The 19,477-nt window shown below is 35.5% G+C and overlaps 1 protein-coding gene across 1 annotated transcript in view; it reads left to right on the top strand.

Annotated features, from left to right (window-relative positions):
• The first annotated feature begins 5,418 nt into the window (after positions 1–5,418).
• Positions 5,419–19,477, top strand: part of PPP1R3A (protein phosphatase 1 regulatory subunit 3A) — a 38,933-nt gene continuing 24,874 nt past the window's right edge. The window contains exon 1 of the mRNA XM_039250283.1: positions 5,419–6,206. Within this exon, the coding sequence (XP_039106214.1) occupies positions 5,419–6,206 (788 nt within the window). The remainder of the gene's footprint in view (positions 6,207–19,477) is intronic.

The following is a 19,477-nucleotide window of genomic DNA, read 5'->3' as shown; positions in this document are numbered from 1 at the left end:
CTTAGTACCCCTAGCATTGTAGATTTTTTTAACTCTGTATTTCTGTCTTTATTTCAGTCAAAGGGGTTTAAAGCACATTACTTAATCCATATAAAATAAGCACTTGGTGCTTGAATATTATACTAGTTTTTCTTTTGTAAATTAAGCTAAGGAATGAGGATGCTGCTGTTGGTGGCAAACTCTTTTGCTATAACATGATCAATTACCCACACTGAATCATTCATCTCTCCATGGGATAAATGACACATACCTTTAAAAATTTATCTTCACCTGGCAAAGTTTCCACTTTCTGCTGATTTATCTGTGTGTCCTCTGTTGGTAGATGTGCACATTTGCAGAGGATTTTTTCCAGTAATTGGCATCTGATGAGCCGATCTGTGTCTGAAACTATGTTTGAAGTAGTGTCCTTTAACTCATAGTCCTTTAAATACTAAGTATCAATATTAGTTCTAAAAAGATCAGATAATTCATTTTTATAACTTAGATTGGTAATTCCCAAATAGGAGTATAGCTGAGTCTCTGAGGGAGAGAGAGGACAGTGTAAGATATTACATTTACCCAAGGCAACAAAGGTTAGGAAAGGTTGAGTGACTCTGTCATGAAGAAAAATTATCTGGACACTCTGGAGATCTTTCATCAAATGGAAAAAAAGAGAGTTCACAAAAGTTAATTGATTTAAAAAAATAAACTGGATCTAGAACAAATGAATTTTAATGACTATTTTTCAAAAAATGATTACTTTGTTAATTTTGAACTGTAAAGCTAATTCTGTATGTATGGGATGGGATGATATGGAAAACAGCAGATTGAAAGCAAGAGAGAGCTGAGTTCAAGTCTCAGCTTGGTTACTAAATGATGGGGCCTTCACTGTTCTGGGCTTCGGTTTTCTTATATGAAAGTGAGGGGTCTAGCCTACATGATCACTAAATGCCTTGGAGTTCTGCTGCTCTATAACTTACTAAATTTTATGCCTTTTTAACACAAGTATTTAATTAATTTTTTTAACATTTATTCATTTTTGAGAGACAGAATGTGAGCAGGGGAGGGACAGAGAGAGAGGGAGAAGCAGAATCTGAAGCGGGCTCCAGGCTCTGAGCTGTAAGCACAGAGATGGACGTGGGGCTCAAACTCACAAACTATGAGATCACGACCTGAGCTGAAGTTGGATGCTTAACTGACTGAGCCACCCAGGCACCCCTATAAAACTATTTTATAGGCTCTATGTAAAACAAAACAAAACAAAAAACACCGAATACTTGAGAGATGATAGTTATGATTCTTTCTAACTAGAATACAGGTCCTTGTCTCTCTGGCCCACAGCCTCACAGATCATGTATCTTAATGAATCTATACCAAAATCACTTGTGCAGTATCATCAACCTGGAAGTTCTTATTCAGTAGATCTGATGGTGCACCTGAACCTGTGTAGTCTGAACATCTCTCAGTGACCCTTGGCTGAAAGTCACCCTTCCGGGTTCTCCTTTGACAAAATGTCTCTTGAGTTTAAGTTGCGAAGATTAATGACAACAATGGAAACAAATGCAAAGTTAGAATTAATCTCAAAAAAGAGGGTTTCTTTCTTAGCCATCTGTGGATAAACTCAACATTTCTTATTTATGACTTCCACTGGATCAGCATTTATAGATGTTAGATATTTGAATGTTTTGCTGTGACAACAAAATATCAGGGAATTGGAATTCAGTTGGCATTGAGACAGACTATGTATAAAGTAAGAGGAACATACATACATATTTTAAAGTATATATGTTTAAATGTAGTGCATAAGTTCATAATGATAACCTAATAATAAACTTTTAATCTCTAGTATCTTTGTCCCTCCAACTCCACTTGGCATTTTTTCACCCTTTTCTACCCAGCTTCTCTGCACCAGGAGACTGACCTGAAATGAACTGTACTAGTCCTCATAGCCTCTGGCCAGTGCGCAGCTCTGGTAGGAAAGGAGAAGACATCCCAGGAAAGGAGAAGAGTATATTAAGTTTATGTTGTTCCTGGATCTCTCCTGGGAAGGTCATATTTGGCTGTCTGTGTTCCTCAACCAAAGATTGCACTGCTCTTTGTTTTGAAGCTCTGATGATTTCCCCTTTCCTCATCCTTTGAAGGATGGAAACAATGCTGATGCAACTGGCTCCCACTTTGTTGCACTAGCTCTTGTGGCTTTTCTTTATTTATACTTTATAAATAGATCCTTGTAAAAAAACCCTCCTGGAACTATCTTATTTTGAGCATGACATTGATTTCCCACTTATTGGGATCCTGACTGATACAGATGTTAAAGATGACTTTGAGAATCTTTGATTAATATAAATAAAGGGGAATATGTGAAAACTTAAGCTGTGGTTTGTTTAAAGAAAAAAAAAGGTGTGGCTAAGTGGTTGAAGAACAGGATGGTAAAAGTCTTGTTAAAATTGAGAATTGAGGTAGTAGCAAATAGGAGAAAATGGGATGTTGAGTTGACCAAGAATTTGAAAAAGAAGCAAGGTGATGTGAATTTTAACTGAATACAAACACCAAGTCACAAGGCTGAAACCGGTAGTGTTTCTCTACCTGCTCCAGAGACACTTGATCTGTGATATTACATTCACTGGGGGGCAGCTCATTAACAGAATACTGTGGGCAAGCTAGAAGGGGTTCATACAGGAGTAACCAAATGATAAAAAAGTGCTTGAGGATTGACCTGTGAGGAGAGATTGAAAAGATGAAATCACTAGGCTTTAGCTAAGTGGTGTCTAAGGGGTAACATTCAACTGTCTACAATTATGTGAAGGTTATAAACTCTTAAAGAGAGGGAGTGATTACTACATATCAAAGGAGTAATTTGTAAAGAGACAAATTAAGAAGGGAAAAGTTTAGCTCAAATAACGGGACCATTCTAATGTAGAGCTATTTTATGTCTTATAAAACTGTGTTACAGAGTTAACTGTTACATATTATAGTCTTTGAAAAAAGACAATAATCAAACAAATGACAAATTACTTAATATTAGATATGTGGGTTCTCTACAATCTATTAGCTATTGATGTATCTTAGAAATCAGCCGTTCATAGCATATTTAGAAATAAAAATAATGCCTGCTACTATTACTGTAGGTTTAGTGCTAGGCATCTAACACGTAGCTCATTTAATTGTTAACACTGCATAACTGTTACAGAAAATGAGGGTTATAAAACTTAAGCAAAATTCTGAGCATTGCCCAGCTAATAAGAGACAGAACCAAGATACAATCCATGGGTCTTTATCTCTATCTCTGCTTATCATCCTTGAATAGTTAAGTTACTTTTGTACATTGGATCTATAAATTTTTCTTCTATTGTTTATATGACTGTAAGGATTACTAATTCTTTAAATTATATTTTTACTAATAATTAATTAATTAAAACATGATATATTAAGGTAGCTTGGAATATGGCTACTCAAACTCCTGGTCATGAACTTTGCAAAGGATAGACATTTCCATAGACATTTTCCATTCTTGAACAATCCATGAGGTTATCACTCATTCTTGTTATATGGGTGAGGTAAAACCCAAATAATTTAATTTCCTTATTCTAGACACTATTCATTTTTAATTTTAAAACATAATTTCCTGAGCCACTATTTTATGCAATTCAAATTGTCCAGTAAGTTATAATATTTTACAAAGCTATAATATTAAAGAAATGCTATTGGACAGTTCTTTTTTTAATTAATCACCTTTTACAATTTAATTTACTTAATTAAGGAGTGCCTAAGTGGCTCAGTTGGTTGAGCATTCAACTCTTGGTTTCAGCTCAGGTCATAATATCGTGGTTCATGAGTTCAAGCCACATATCCAGCTCTATGCTAATAGCAGGAAGCCTGCCTGGGATTCTCTCTCTCCCTCTCTCTCTTTGCCTCTCCCTTGCTCTGTCTCTCAAAACAAATAAACTTTTAAAAATGTAAGGAAAAAAAAAGGTTTTTAATTTAATTGAGTCAAAGAGCTATTGAAAGACTTGCTCATGGCTAATATTTCAAACTGTCCAAAGAACTATCAAGTCAAGAATAAGAGTCTCCTTTCCCCTACCTCAACCTCTATGATCAGAGATAACCACTGCTAACAATTCCTTCCGTCTTTCCAGGAAGTTTTTATGCAAATATCTGTGCACACTTTCTTTTCGCACTTAGCTACTTATCTTGGTTATCTTTCTGTGTCAATATATAAAGTGATACTGTAGCATTTTTAATGACAATAAAATATTTTATATTATGGGTGTCCCATTAATTAGTTTCCTATTGATGGATATTTGGATAGTTTCTAGAGTTTTGAAATAATCAATTCTGTTATGAATACACACACACACACACACACACATTTATCTTTGTATACTTATGTTGTACTGATAGGGCAATTTCTAGCTAGAACATTTCAGGGTCAAAGCATTGTATGTTTAATTTTATTTGCCTGATTGTCATTGCGGGTTTTACATTAACACAAAAACTCAATGGTCTAAAAAGGCTGCTCACACTTTAAAACTCACATCAAACTCCCAGATTTCATGGTATTAACTTCTGCTCTGTGGGCATAAAACGGCAATTTGCCAAAGATGAACATTTTATTCTACATAAATATTTCAGTCCTGGACTGGGCCTACCATTGCCCATATATATTTTCAAGTCAGTGACATATTATTTTGTGTGTATTTTTCCATAGCTTAATTAAAAGAAACTCGCTAATGTTTAAAATAATGGATTTGACTAATTATTTGTTCTAGGCCTTGGCTCAGGCCATTTCTTCCACTTGGAAAATCCATTTCACTCCAATCCTGCTTGTCTATATCCTACCTACCCTTCATGCTTTATTTCAAAAGATGCCTTCTCCATCTAAGTCCATGTTTCCTCAGAACTCCCAGTACCTCTATTTAACCCTTTTATAGTTTATATTTTACATTGTAAGGCTCTGTTAAATAGTAGCTACCATTATTATTAGGCACTGGATTTTTCCAGTTCTACAAGTGTTATTTTCTCCTGTCTGCCCTTGTCTTCTCCAATGGATTGATTTAGCTCAAACTACATATTAATATTGTGATTGTTTTTATTTTTAAGATGAACTGGTTAAAACAATTTTTATTGTAAAGTTGCAGATTTTTCGACCCAGTAAAAAATGATTTAAAATGTCTTGTTGGAACCCAGCTAATAAACAAACGCAACTTTAAAAACTGAGAGTTAAATCTGAAACATACTGGTTAGAGTAACATGGACGCTATCATATTAAAGACCTTTGGAGGCAAGCTAGCATAGTTTACACGCCATTGGACCTATTTATAGAGCTGACTCCTTTCTGCAATGTCAAGTGTAACATTATACTTATTTTAAGCCTCAGTATCTCAAATATCAGCCTCTACTAGTTGTACAGTTCTCTCTTATTTGATATCAGAGAGCCCAATGGAGCCTTCTGAAGAACCTAGTCAGATTAGCAAAGATAACTTTTTAGAAGTTCCTAATTTATCTGATTCTCTTTCTGAAGATGAAGAAGTTAAAGCTACTTTCAAACCTGGTTTCTCCCCTCAACCTAGTAGACGAGGTTCTGACTCTTCTGAAGATATGTACCTGGGCACTTCAGCTTCAGGTACAAGAAGAGTTTCATTCGCTGACACCTTTGGATTCAATCTTGTGTCTGTCAAAGAATTTGATTGCTGGGATTTACCAAGTGTTTCGACCACTTTTGACTTAAGGAAGGACATTTTCCACACAGAAGAATATGTTTTATCTCCACTATTTGAGTTGCCTTCTTCAAAAGAAGATCTTATGCAGCAACTTCAAGTACAGAAAGCAATACTGGAGTCAACTGAGTACCCTCCTGGGTCTACAAGTATGAAAGGCATTATTCGAGTTTTGAATATTTCTTTTGAGAAGTTAGTATATGTGAGAATGTCCTTGGATGACTGGCAGACACATTATGACATTTTAGCAGAATATGTCCCAAATTCATGTGATGGTGAAACTGACCAGTTTTCCTTTAAGATTTTGTTGGTTCCCCCTTATCAAAAAGATGGCAGTAAAGTTGAGTTTTGTATACGTTATGAAACTTCTGTTGGTACATTTTGGTCAAATAATAATGGCACAAATTATATATTGATTTGTCACAAGAAAGAACAAGAGCCAGAGCCTGTGAAACCACGGGAAGATGTTCCTAATAGACAAATAAAAGGCTGCTTAAAGGTAAAATCAAGGTAAGGATATATCTTATATTCATTATTCTTCATAATTTTAAAGTATTTTATGCCATTCTTCATTTCATGTGTTGTAAGAAATAGCCATTCTGTTTAAAAAGATACTGCTCATTATATATAAAACAATGGTGTTAGGCTTTAACAAGGTCAGCGCTATTCAAATAATAGCACTGTGTTATCTCTCCTCCAAATCCAAGGGAAAATATGGATATAATGTAATAGATGGAAGAGCAGGGAAGCACAATTTGCATATTTCTTGCCCAATTACTTACAAATTATTAAGTTCGACCATGGAATGTAGATTCTTAACATGTAAAACTTCATTTTGACATGTATATTATATTTACTTTTAGTGGCTTTTAAAAGTCTATGCTGTACATCAAAACATTTCTGATTCACACAAAACAGTGTTTCAATATGCTTTTAGTGCTCAGAAATTTGTAGGCTTCTCTCCAAACTTTTAATGACTGATTGAGTCATACAGGGGTGTTTGGAGTGATATGTGTTAACTAAATCATAACAGCAATGACTTTAACAGAGAACTAAGAGAAAGACAAAAGTATATGAGTAATGTATGAATGACACATAAAAGTTTATAATTAGAACCAAATATAACATTAGAGAACACAAAGTAGCATAAGTTAGTAAAAGCAAATGGAGCAGAATTTTTAAAAACATGACCCAAATAGAAATAAGAATATTCAGCTTTATAGATCAGAGATTTGGGATGTGACTCCTCATTAGTAACCCTGCTCTCCTGTTAATATGAAAAAAATAAAGAAAACTGCATTCAGCTCCCTATACTGTCATAATTTCTATGACACTAGGTTAGGAGATAAAATATCGAGGAGGAGAAAGACCCCTTCTGCCACTCAAAGTGTCTCAGTGGGAAAGTTGACATTGCTTCACAAGTCACAGGCAAATGTTTGATTGTTTTTTGGGTGGTCCATCCTAACTGTTACTAGACCTAAAGTTTCTCGCAACTGCACTAGATATAGTGTAATGAAGAGGGAACTGTATTAGGAATCAAGACACTGAAATTCCAAGTGGAATTTAATAAAAATATAAGGAATGACCTGGGAAAAATTTTAACCTTTTTATGCTTTAATGCCTTGATATTACCGTAAATATTAACACTAACTGTGTTAGTCTAACACACTGATGAACTAAATATTACATAGGTGGAAGCAATTCAATAATATAAAATATTTCTATTTTCATTATCCTTTAAAGTCATTTGAAAGTTTGGCCTACTCAACTTTGTGAATTTTGCCAACTTTCTTAGTCCAAATAAAACTTTCTCAAACTTTAACTGATGCTGTTAAGAGAATACTATAGCTGTAATCTCTACATGTGCTAAAATAATAACTTAGATGTTTATGAAATTACTTGGCATCATGTTAACTGTAGAGACAACAGAATTTCAACACTACTTAACAAAGTAATTTATATACACAAACATGTACATTGAATACTTTACAAACGAGATCATCATCAGCAAATAAGAGAGAAAAGCACAATTTAGAAAGGTCACAACCTTACTGTGCTAATAGAAATGCTAATAGAAGAAGTTGTATTTAAGTCTGAGGAATTTTCTCAAGTTTAAGATGCAGCCTAAAAATGCAAGCAATACATGCTGAACTATGGTATAGACAGAGAATTCCTTTGACAGATCAACCTTGACTTGATACCAAAAACAAAAATGGGCAACTGATAGGTCTAATCTTCTAACCCAGTCGTGATATTATTGGAACTTCTCCTAGTCTAAGATATGTATAACTATATATATCCATACACACATTTGTATTCAGAACAGTAATCATTGGATTCATAGCGGACACCATTCAAGTTTTAATATTGCTTTGGGGAAAAACCTGAGAAGAGCTAAGCCACAAAATGGTCTAAAGGCCTGTAAAGTTTCCTAATGAGTTATAAAAATGGAAAAAATCTCTCTCCTTCAAAACCACAAATACATTTTCTGCACTTCTATAACTTAAAAATGACCAACATAATTCAAACCACATTTTGAAAAAAGCATTTGCCTCTGGAGGAGGCCTTTTGTGCTGAGTTTCAGTCCAACATGAATTTTTACATCTGATTTATATACCACTCAAAATGGAGTGTATAAAGGAAATCCTGACAGATCCTTAGAACAGCATGTGCCGTAATAGAATATTTATACAGCTTTTCCATGATATAATTTATATGCAATGGGGTTTCAAATATTCCTAAAACTCACACAAGAGAGCATTATCAAATTTCTAAATGAATACTGCAGTTGGATTTCATTGTGAAGAATTTAGTTAGGGAAAAAGAGCACACCTATTAGTGTTATTTTGCAAAACGTGTACTTGACTAAAATAAAAGTGAACTAACACTTGATCAAAAAATTATAGCTTCAAAAATATCCTCCACCCTTCAAAGAGCTATAGAATCTAGATGGAGTTGTTTTGTTTTGTTTTTAGTGTTTCCACACTTCCTCCATAGCTTAATTTGCAGGTCACTTCTTCTATAGGATAAATATAGAGGAGAAATTTATCTGGAATTTTGCTCCATACATGTAAGCAATTAATAATAGTGTCTATATAACTCAGAGTTAAAGTGCAAATAGGCTGTCCTGATGCAGACAGTAACATCTAACTTGAATTCTTTTTAAAACCAAAGTTAATTTCGTATCAGTGTCCTGGAGATTGACTGTATCTTCTGAAAGTGTCCACAATTCCTTCTAATAAATACAGAATGAACTGTGGGAACACATTTAGTGAGGTAGGATCTGTTATGTCATTCACCCTAGGCACTATGCTTTTCCTGTGGGGATATTATTTTTTTTAGGTTAGAGTCTGCAAATCTCTACATTGAGGTGGTTGTCTATTTTCTTTGATGTTTGTTAATCTATCCACTTTGACAGAAAGAAATATCTAGAGGGAGAGGAAAGCAGAGTTCGTAACTCGCAGGCATGTGACTGAGAGTGACCCAAAGGTATTTAATTGCACGGAAAGTCATGCATCATGAGACATTTGATAAGTGTCACCATGTATACGGCACAGGTGTATGTGTTAGCAAACAAACTAAGCAGATTCTGATCTACATTCCTTGGCCTTTATTTCAAAATAAATGACCAAAAGAAATTAATGACACTGATATAAATTACATGTACAGAGATAAATAAGCTAAAACTAGCATGCAGAAGCAATTAAAATTATGAGCTTCAGAGTTAAACATATCTGGCATAGACAAGATCTACCATGCTGGCTGTGTGACTTGGGCAGGTTAAGTTTGGTTTCTTCATCTGCTAATTGAAATAACAATAGTACCATATTATATGGGCTGGGATTTCTGTGAGATAATACATATCACCTTCTGGCACAAGGTCTGGCACATAGTAAGTTACAGATAAATGTTAACCAATATAAAAAAAGACAAGGCTACCTTTAGCTTTAGGTGGATCTCAAAAATCCTAGAAAGGCTCAACCTGCCCAAAAGTCTTTTTTTTTTAAACGTTTTTTATTTATTTCTGAGAGAGAGCGCGCAAGCAGGGGAGGGTCAGAGAGAGAGGAAGACACAGAATCTGACATAGGCTCCAGGCTCTGAGCTAGCTGTCAGCACAGAGCCTGATGTGGGGCTCAAACCCACAAACTGTGAGATCATGACCTGAGCTGAAGTCAGGCGCTCAACCGACTGAGCCACCCAGGTGCCCCCCAAAAGTCTTGATACCAAGACTTTCCTTTAGGGTTTTAAGTTTTCAGCTTTGAAGAGCCATTTCTTTGTTGCAGGATTTTAATCAATAAACAAAACTAATTAAATTGTAAATTTTCAGGAGAAATGTGTCACTTTATATCTGAAACACCTTAAAACTGAATATGTTAATGAATATTAAAATTCCCACATTTACCAGATGAAAAAATGGAGGAACAGATGGGAGGGGTAAAAAAAGGCACGAATTTTGGTATTGAACTGACATGCATATTAATCTCACTAAAATATATACTTAGTAGTTAGGTGATTGTGGATATATTACTTTACTTCTCAGTGCCTCATTTTATTCATCTGTAAAATAGGGGTAATGACGGCTGATATTGTGATGACTCAATACCAATAAAATAAGATACTTTTAAGGCTTCTAGTAGAGTGCTGGGCACATAACAGAGAATCATCAAAACCCAAATCATTATCAAATCTTGTTCAGCTAATTTTTGATTCTTGGACTTGCATTGTTTCTCTAGACCTCATAGTCTACGTTGTTCAGGTTCCAAAACTCATTCAACAAGTGATTATTAAAGACCTGTGTGTTGTTAGACACCAGTATCCATGAGAAACATGGCTGCAAACATGACTCTGTGAGCTGAGGAGAGGCCCCAAGGAAAAGGTTTTCCCAGGGGCTGAGAGCAGAGAAAGGGAGAGAGAGAGAACATCATCTCTGATTCTTTGGCTATACAATGGAAGCTAGGGATAAAAAAATAAAATAAGAACCATTTACATTATGTTTCATGTTTTCTAGAATATGTGATCTATAACTGGTCTTGTGCAAGGGCTAGGGGAATGACCTTTTTTTTCCCCCACCAGCTGCTAAATGTATGTTCCCAACTGTTGGGTACACAGACTGACTTCATCTGGTTTTGCATTTTATTAAGTGAAACCAATTTATTATTTTAAGTAAAGAAATGGCATGATATAGGTGTTGGATGGTATTTATAACTTGGCCAGGTGAATACAAATAAATTCCTGAAAGATTTCAATGCCAAAGAAGAAAATTGATCAGTCTTCAATTTTTGTACCTGAGGAATAGAACAAGGCACATTCAAGAAGGGAAAAGAGAGAAATAATTTCTAAAGCATAACTTTAAGATTACAGAGAGTTTACCTTTCAGGGTGGTATAAAATTGTTAAAATGAGGCCAAGAAAAGCATTGGAAAATGGAGCATAAGATATGGTAATGTTGCATGTTCCAGTCAGGCCCATTGGATCGTGAGACTTCCTTAATTTACACTTACAGTATAATCTGGGATCCTGGATATAGTCCAAAGAGGTGTAAATAGCCCCATGAGACCTTTAGGACTTAATGTATTCCATAACTAACTTGTTGTGAGTCCATACTAATTGTGGAAGCCAGGTCTGGCTAAAGGGGAGGGGGGGGGTCTGGCAAGACCATATGGAAACATAAAATGCAGCTGCACAGGACCTGTCAAGAGGACCGTTTAGAAGCTGCCAGCTGGTTGATAGCAAGGAGCCAAGTAGCTTAGTTTCCTTGGAGATCTACCAGGGCTTTGTGGCTTCCTAGTTTTATATAAACCCATAGCCCTAGAAGCCTAGACTCCCCGGAGTAACTTTGTAACCTTTTTTTTTTTTTTAAAGAAGAAGAACAAGAGGGTCTTATTATTCAAGGTGTTTCTCAAGCTCTGGTTGAAGGGAATCACCATGGATCCCTATCTTACAGGGATCCTCGGGATCTCCCACTCAAAGCCCATCTGCAAGCCTCTGCACATTCTTCTAGGGCCTGAGCACTCTGAACCACTAAGTCTCCAAGCAGAAAAACTGATTATGATTTGGGACACTTTGCTTTTTACCTTCTTCCAATTTTGCTGCCTGTGGCTCTTGTCCCTGTTCTAAGTTTTTACCTCAACACCTCAACAGGAATAATATAGGGGAAGTGACCTCAGGAGCAGACATCTGAAGTGGGCCTGACTGCTTAGTGCCCTGGCAGACTTGAAAGGTCTTCTATGCTCTGACACTTCACTTTGAATCCATGCCTGAAATTTTTACACACACACACACACACACACACACACACACACACACCCCTTCCCTTAAATGCAGACACATCTAGGATGGCAGGGACTATCTTTATCTTATGCTCAATTAACGTCAGTTGCACAAAGGGACTTTAAGTTTGGATTGAGACAACGGACATGGATAATTTTAGAGCAGAGAGCGTTATGGATACAAGGTAGGGTTGAGTACAGGGTTGTAGTAAAGGCTACATGGAGACATGAGTACTCTGGGGGTCTGGACTGTGTATGTTTAGGCAAAAAGGTGGATTACATAAACAATGAGGCATAATGGAAACAGCATACCTTTTAAAGTAGGGCAGATTTGAGCTGTTAGTCTAATTACTAACTCTGCAAACTTGGATAAATTCTATTTTGCATCCTTTTCACTAAGGCTAAAATAGGAATAATAATTACTACTTAGCAGAGGTGCTATAAGAAATGCATGAGCTAACATATAGCAGCATCTGTCCCAGTTGCTGATATTTCATATGTACTCAAAATGGCATTGGTGATAAACTTAAAGTGGAAATTATTTATTTTGAGAGAGACAGAGAGAGAGTGAGTGGGGGAGGGGTAACAGAGTTGGGGGGTGGTTAGAGGTTCTGAAGCCAGCTCCCTGCTAATAGCAGAGAGCTGGATGCAGGGCTCAAACTCATGAACCACAAGATCATGACCTGAGCCTCAGTTGGACTGGATGCTTAACTGACTGACCCAGCCAGGCACCTTGATAAATTCCACTTTTCAAAATCATGGAGTGGCTGGGTGGCTCAGTTGGTTAAGCGTCCAACTTTGACTCAGGTCATGATCTCACGGTTTGTGGGTTTGAGCCCCACTTTGGGCTCTGTGCTGACATATATATATATACATATGTACCTATAGCTCAGAGCCTGGAGCCTGTTTCAGATTCTGTGTCTCCCTCTCTCTCTGACCCTCCCCTGCTAATGCTGTCTCTCTCAGAAATAAATAAAACATTAAAAAAATTTTAAAAAAAACAAACCAAATCTTGTATAGGTCTAGTCCTATGCTCAAGATTAATAGAGGAATGCTTTTCTTTCTTATGATCATTTCTGCTTCCGAGACCCAGGCTAATACAGAGAGTTTCAAAATTAGTTGTATAGATTCAATAAGCTTTTGGGCACTAATCAGGGACACTAACTAATGTTTATTCCACTGCTGCTATGGGGAAAATTATTTCCAAATCCCAATTTCTGGGTTACAAAAAAAAAAATTTGAACATTGCCTATTCATAAGTTGAACATTACTTTTTAAAAATATAAACTACAACATGTCTCTTTTAACATAGTTCTTAAAAAGTTCTTTTGGACTAAATAAAGTTAGCCGCAAACAATTCACCTTATCATCACTTTATACCTATGAATAGAAGATGAAATTGGATTCTATGTAATTCTTTTCCTCTAAGAAAATATATTATACACCATTGCATTTTGGTCATTTGTTTTAAAGCATTCTCTGTACCCTACCACTATATAAAAAAGAAAAATCTCCTCAGGACACATATCTTGAATCTTTTCAGGTTTTTGTTCTGCTTCTCTAATAATGTTGCTTGGATAAATGCCATGATGGTGTTATTATCTACTATATAAGTAATAACTGGTTTTGAAGACTTAATCATATCACCTTGCTGTTTAAAGATTTTATGGCAAAATAGAAATTACTAAATTGGAACGTTCTTTGGCATTGCTTAGTGACAGAGACCAATTGTACATTAAACAAATCTAAGGAAATTTTACTACCCCCCAGTCCTCAAGTGAGTGGGTCTGAAAATGGTCTTTGTTGTACCTAAGTACCATTCAAGTCACAAATAGAAATGGGGTTCTACTATCATAAGACAATGATTCTCCTATGTGTGGTTGTGGATTTGAATTTTATTTACCCCTTTTGAAATTTTGTGGTAGTAAAAAAGACAAAGTACCCCTCCATTCATATTTGTAAAGCATGCCAAATAGGAGGTCCTTTTCTTAATTAGGTGAAGCAGATTTTATAGCCCATTTAACATTGATGGTATTTTTATTTGTTTTACAGATTTAAGCAACGATACAAATCAAATAGACTCTAACTTTCTAAGTAAAACCTAAGCTTATTTTGATTCTTAAAAATTACTGTGGATGTCTGTACACAATTACACATCACATAAAAATGTATAGGTAAATTTCAGCTTCATAAGCCATATATGAAATGAAGCTGGGAAAAATACTCACATTTTACTAATATCTCCCTTTGAGGATTAATTATTTATAGCTGATTAAATCTTAAAGTTTAAATCTTTTGCGTATTTACCAATAGAAACATTGCATACATTTAAAAATCACCCTCAGGTACATTAAAAAATATGATCTTCACATATATTCTAAGTAGGTATAGAAGACTATTGGGTTTGGTGTAAATAAAGTTATAATCATTGTTTCCAATGTTAATACAACACTTGATTTCTCTGTAATTTTCAACAAACCATATTGTAGTAGAAAAGACTGTTTAATTCTTTTTGCTTTCAGACAGAATTATTCCAAAAACTACTCAAGCCCAATGGTTATATATTCTCTTATTAATCATCTACTGGGAAGGTTGTGCTCTTCAGTAATGTATTCTATCAGAAATCCTGTCTTTTATGAAGTCATTCGTATTGTCCTAGGACTTTAATCTGGTCATTTGTTTCCTCTTGATTCTCACTGAAGTAAATGTTGGAGTCCCTATCCTTATAAAATGAAGCAGAATTATATTGTTTCTGTGGCTGGTTTCTATTTTCGATGTACAATAACCTAATAACTTTAGATTATTGCCCTGCAGGGATAACTAGTAAATTAATAAACTCATTTGTAGTATTTTAATGCAAAAGTCACAGAAGGAAAAGCTCATCAGTAACTAGATTTTCTGAAGGAGTGCGTGTTCCAGGGACTGCACTGTAGGCACTAACATTTCAGGCACTGTGGGGAACAGAAGGTGGCTAAAAGCTCTCCGAATCCTGCCATCATTAGCTTTGAGTTCTGAGTTCTGGAGGGATTATTATTATTACTGTACTTCCTAAGGGAGAGAATAGAAAGGTACTTAATTTTACAAAATTACAAAGTTAGAAGTATTTTAGAAGATTACTCAGTTTCTTTCTCAATTCAGCTATCTAAACAGATAGCTATTAGAATCTTAGACAAATAATAATTTGGAATAGCTCTGTGCACTATTTTCTAGATATCTAATATTTTAACAAAATTTCACTCAAGAATGTAACTATATAAGACACTGCAAAGAAGTTTTGAATAGGTCTAAAAAAAATCAAATATAATTTAGGCCAGCTGAAACTTAAATTCATTTTAAGTGTATCCTTTTGTAGAAAGGTTAATTCAGTATCCACAGACAGGCCAAATTCATCTGAATATATGTTAAATTTCTTGACTCCGTGTGTGTGTGTGTGTGTGTGTGTGTGTATGTACAATTTTAACTAAAAGTTGTTATTTGCCTTAATGAATATGTGCAGAGGACTGGAAAAGGCAATTCAGTTCATAATTTATTTAGTAAATTGAACATAGGGAGTAGTGTAATACTGTCCACCTATATTAAAATTATTACTGACACAATGCCTTTTTTTGTAGAAAAAATATACATACATATCTGTTTTATGTGGTTTTTACTTAAACTTTATCTTGCTTGTGTGTGTGTGTGTAATACATACAATAAAGACACTCTTCATATAGCTCATCTGTTTTCTAACAGTATATATTTTCTATATTAGTAATATCTCATTTAAAGCTAACTTGGCAAACAAAAGGTTTTAGACAATGCTCCTTATACGGACATTCAAGACGTTTGTTTACCATTCTCATTAAACTCATGTAGTTCAATAGGATCCCTATTGTCCTTATATATATGTGTATATAATACACACACACACACACACACACACACACACACACATTTAAGTTTAAGAAAGAAAGGGGCGCCTGGGTGGCTTAGTCGGTTAAGCGTCTGACTTTCAATTAGGTCATGATCTCTCGGTTCGTGGGTTCGAGCCCCACATCGGGCTCTGTGCTGACTGGCAGCTCAGAGCCTGGAGTCTATTTCAGAGTCTGTGACTCCCTCTCTCTCTGACCCTCACCTGCTAACGTGGTCTCTCTCTCTCTCCTAGAAATAAATAAAACATTAAAAAAAAAAAGTTTAAGAAAGAGAAAGAGAAAGGGAGCAAGAGAGGGGCAGAGAGAGAGACAGGAGTGCGTGAGCGCATGCATCCCAAGCAGGCTCTGCGTCATGAGCACAGAGCCTGACTTGGCACTAGATCTCATTAAGGGTAAGATCATTACCTAACAAGACTGAGCCACCCAGGTGCCCCTTGCCCTTATTTCTTTGTTATTCTTCCTTTAAATGACAGTGTTTCTGGCCATATTTTTTTCATGGAGTAGTTACTTCTAGGATACAAAATAAAACAGCTTTCCTTAAATGAAAGGGTTGCTGTTTACCATGTTTGCATCTGATGCAATTTATTTAGAGGAAGTGAAATTAACACTTAACAGAAGACTTACTGCTTATCAGATATTTGTAGGTCTGGAAGGAAGAGGACTTCTGTCCTAGGGCCCTCTGTATCTGTTTAGTCAGAATGTTTACAAAGATGGCATTTACACTGGTGGCCTTTTCTTGCACTTAAAAAAAAAAAACAAAAACAAAAACAAAGAAAAAAAACTTATCTGTGTATCATCTGTGTGTCATCTTGCTGGATTGCAAGTTCCCTGAGGCCAGGAATGATGAGTCTGTTTATCTAAGCATTATTCCCCACTGTAACTAAAACAAGTATTGCATATAAAAAGCTCTTAAAAATATCTATTAAAGGCAACTGGTTTTCTCATTGATAACCCTGAGGCCTACTAAAACCCAAAAACACCTTCTGAATAATTGAAGAATGAATTATGCTTGTTATGGTTTAATGATGAATGTTTTTATTGTTTTCACAATCTTTAAAAATTAGATGCCTTCTGGATCTCTCCATCTGGACATCCAAGTGGCAAATTTATTCCCTTAATGGCTCACACCAGAGTTATATTTCTCCTCAAATCCTAGCTCTTCCTCCTTTATTCTAGGTTTGTTTAAAATCATAGACAGCAACCCTGCCATGCAAATAAAAAACTTCAACTTAATCACTGATTTCTCTTTTGCTGGTTCCTGTGGATTCTATACCCATATTATATATGGCCATGAGATAATGATTGTTCATTTGCTCAAAAATAAAAATTAGTTTAAAAATTAAGGATAGAATATATAAAGACTATAAATACATATTATAAAACCAGCAGATAAAAAGGAATTTTATCTCTGCAATAACCACATATTTGTTGTCTAAATGGACTCAAAATTAAATATAGAAATGAACACATTAGCCATTGTAACATCTTATAGACAGTTTACATTTAGATGGTTACTTCCAGTTGTCAAGTTATCAACAAAATATCAGATTGAGAAATAAATTAATATAGTCTACTATGGGATGCTCTCATGATTGTTTTTTTCTTCTATCATAAGTCTTCCAAAGACTTGCTTCATGGAATCACCATAATATTACTTTGAAGTCATGTCAAATAATCTTAGCATCTCAAGTAAAATAAATACTCATTGGTTAGCCTTTGGCTTTCTTCATACCACAGTTCAGCCCAGTAAGACCAGAGCCAGAAAAATCTAGCAGCCTGAGTAATGAAAGACCAAAGGCAGGTATTGTATGTCTAGTGATCAGAACTGAGTCATTCATTCTTTCTTCTTGCCAGGGCTAGGACGTGGGCCAGTATTCGGGTTAGTGCTACTGCTGCTCGTGTGGTGCTCCCTGAGCCTAACACCTGGGGATTCTGGGCCTGCCTGATGTCCTATTTGCTTTTCTTTATTTCAATGTCTTCCCATGATTGGGCCTTTTGTCTCTACTGGATGCCTCCTGTGTACCTAAACCTAAACTGCATCAAGTTGAACAGCGCTGTCCGCTCTGTCTTGGTCTTCTCCTATATGAAACCAAAAGAACAAAAATATTTAAGGAGACTAATGCAATTTAATGCATTTAAATGTTTAACCTTAAAACCTACAGGGGCGCCAGGGTGGCTTAGTCGGTTAAGCGTCAGACTTTCGCTTAGGTCATGATCTCGCGGTTTGCGGGTTCGAGCCCCGCGTCGGGCTCTGTGCTGACTGCCAGCTCAGAGCCTGGAGCCTGTTTCAGTCTGTGACTCCCTCTCTCTCTGACCCTCCCCTGCTCATGCTGTCTCTCTCTCTCTCTCCTAGAAATAAATAAAACATTAAAAAAAAATTTTTTTTTTAAAAATTTAAAACCTACAAAGGTAGGGTGATGGGATTTGCTACCCTCTATTTAATACTATTTACAATTTTTTGGATATAATTTTATATTTAAAGAAAAGTTATAGGAAGAATATGAAGGGTTCCCATATTCCCGTATACAAATGTTTTAAAATTATATAACAGAGAGGTCCAGTTGCATTGATTCTTATAGGCAAGAGTTTAAACTTTTGAAAACTTTAAGCAATGGAACGTTTTTAGTTTACAGCTAATTGCTGATTTTGTAGAACATAAAACACATTGAAAATACTTCCTGGGGGCGTCTGGGTGGCTCAGTCAGTTAAGCGTCCAACTTCAGCTCAGGTCATGATCTCACGGTTCCTGCGTTCGATCCCTGCATCGAGCTCTGCGCTGACAGCTCAGAGCCTGGAGCCTGCTTCGGATTCTGTATCTCCCTCTCTTTCTACCCACCCCTGCTCATGCTCTATCTCTCAAAAATAAATAAGCATTAAAAAAACACTTTCTTAAAATGTTAACAAGCTCAAACTGAAACAGTACTGTCATCAGACAGTATAATGTTTTAATTTTTAATTTTTTTCAACTTTAAAAGTTCTATTATTTTTATGAAAATAAGATTTGTGAAACAAACCTATTTTAGAAAACTAGCATAAATAACTACATATTTTTGTGGCACAAATACTAATATGCTCTCCCTATACTGTTACAATTAGTTCTTACATCATCACCCTCAACTGAAACCTCATAGTTTTCATTAAGAGCTTCACTATAATTTTCCTAATATGCTAATGAACTTTATTGTGTAAACCTAAAGTCTTGAACCAAAGTAAAAATGTATCATTGAAGCAGGTAATGCATGGCATTTTTAAATAATTATTTTTTACGTTTTAAGAAGTTCTTAAATGAAATTAGTTGGAAATTAAAGTTCTACCATTTAAATTTGTTTTCCAATTAAGTTTTTAAAAATGTTTATTTACTTTGAGAGAGAAAGAATCTCAAGTAGGCTCCACACTCAGCAAGGAGCCCAATATGGGGCTTGATCTAACAACTACAAGATCCCAACCCAAGCCGATATCACATCTGATGCTTAACAGACAGAGCCACTCAGGTGATACAAATTAACTTTTAATATACAGGTGGAGATGGGTTCCCACTGAAAATGTTATTTGTGAGACTGAATTAAACATTTTCTTTTTTTTTTTTTTTTTTTTTTTTTTTT

This window comes from Hyaena hyaena, unplaced genomic scaffold (assembly GCF_003009895.1).
Source record: "Hyaena hyaena isolate Hyena2069 unplaced genomic scaffold, ASM300989v1 scaffold_365, whole genome shotgun sequence".
NCBI classification, from domain to species: Eukaryota; Metazoa; Chordata; class Mammalia; order Carnivora; family Hyaenidae; genus Hyaena; species Hyaena hyaena.
This window is presented reverse-complemented; position numbering and strand designations above follow the sequence as displayed.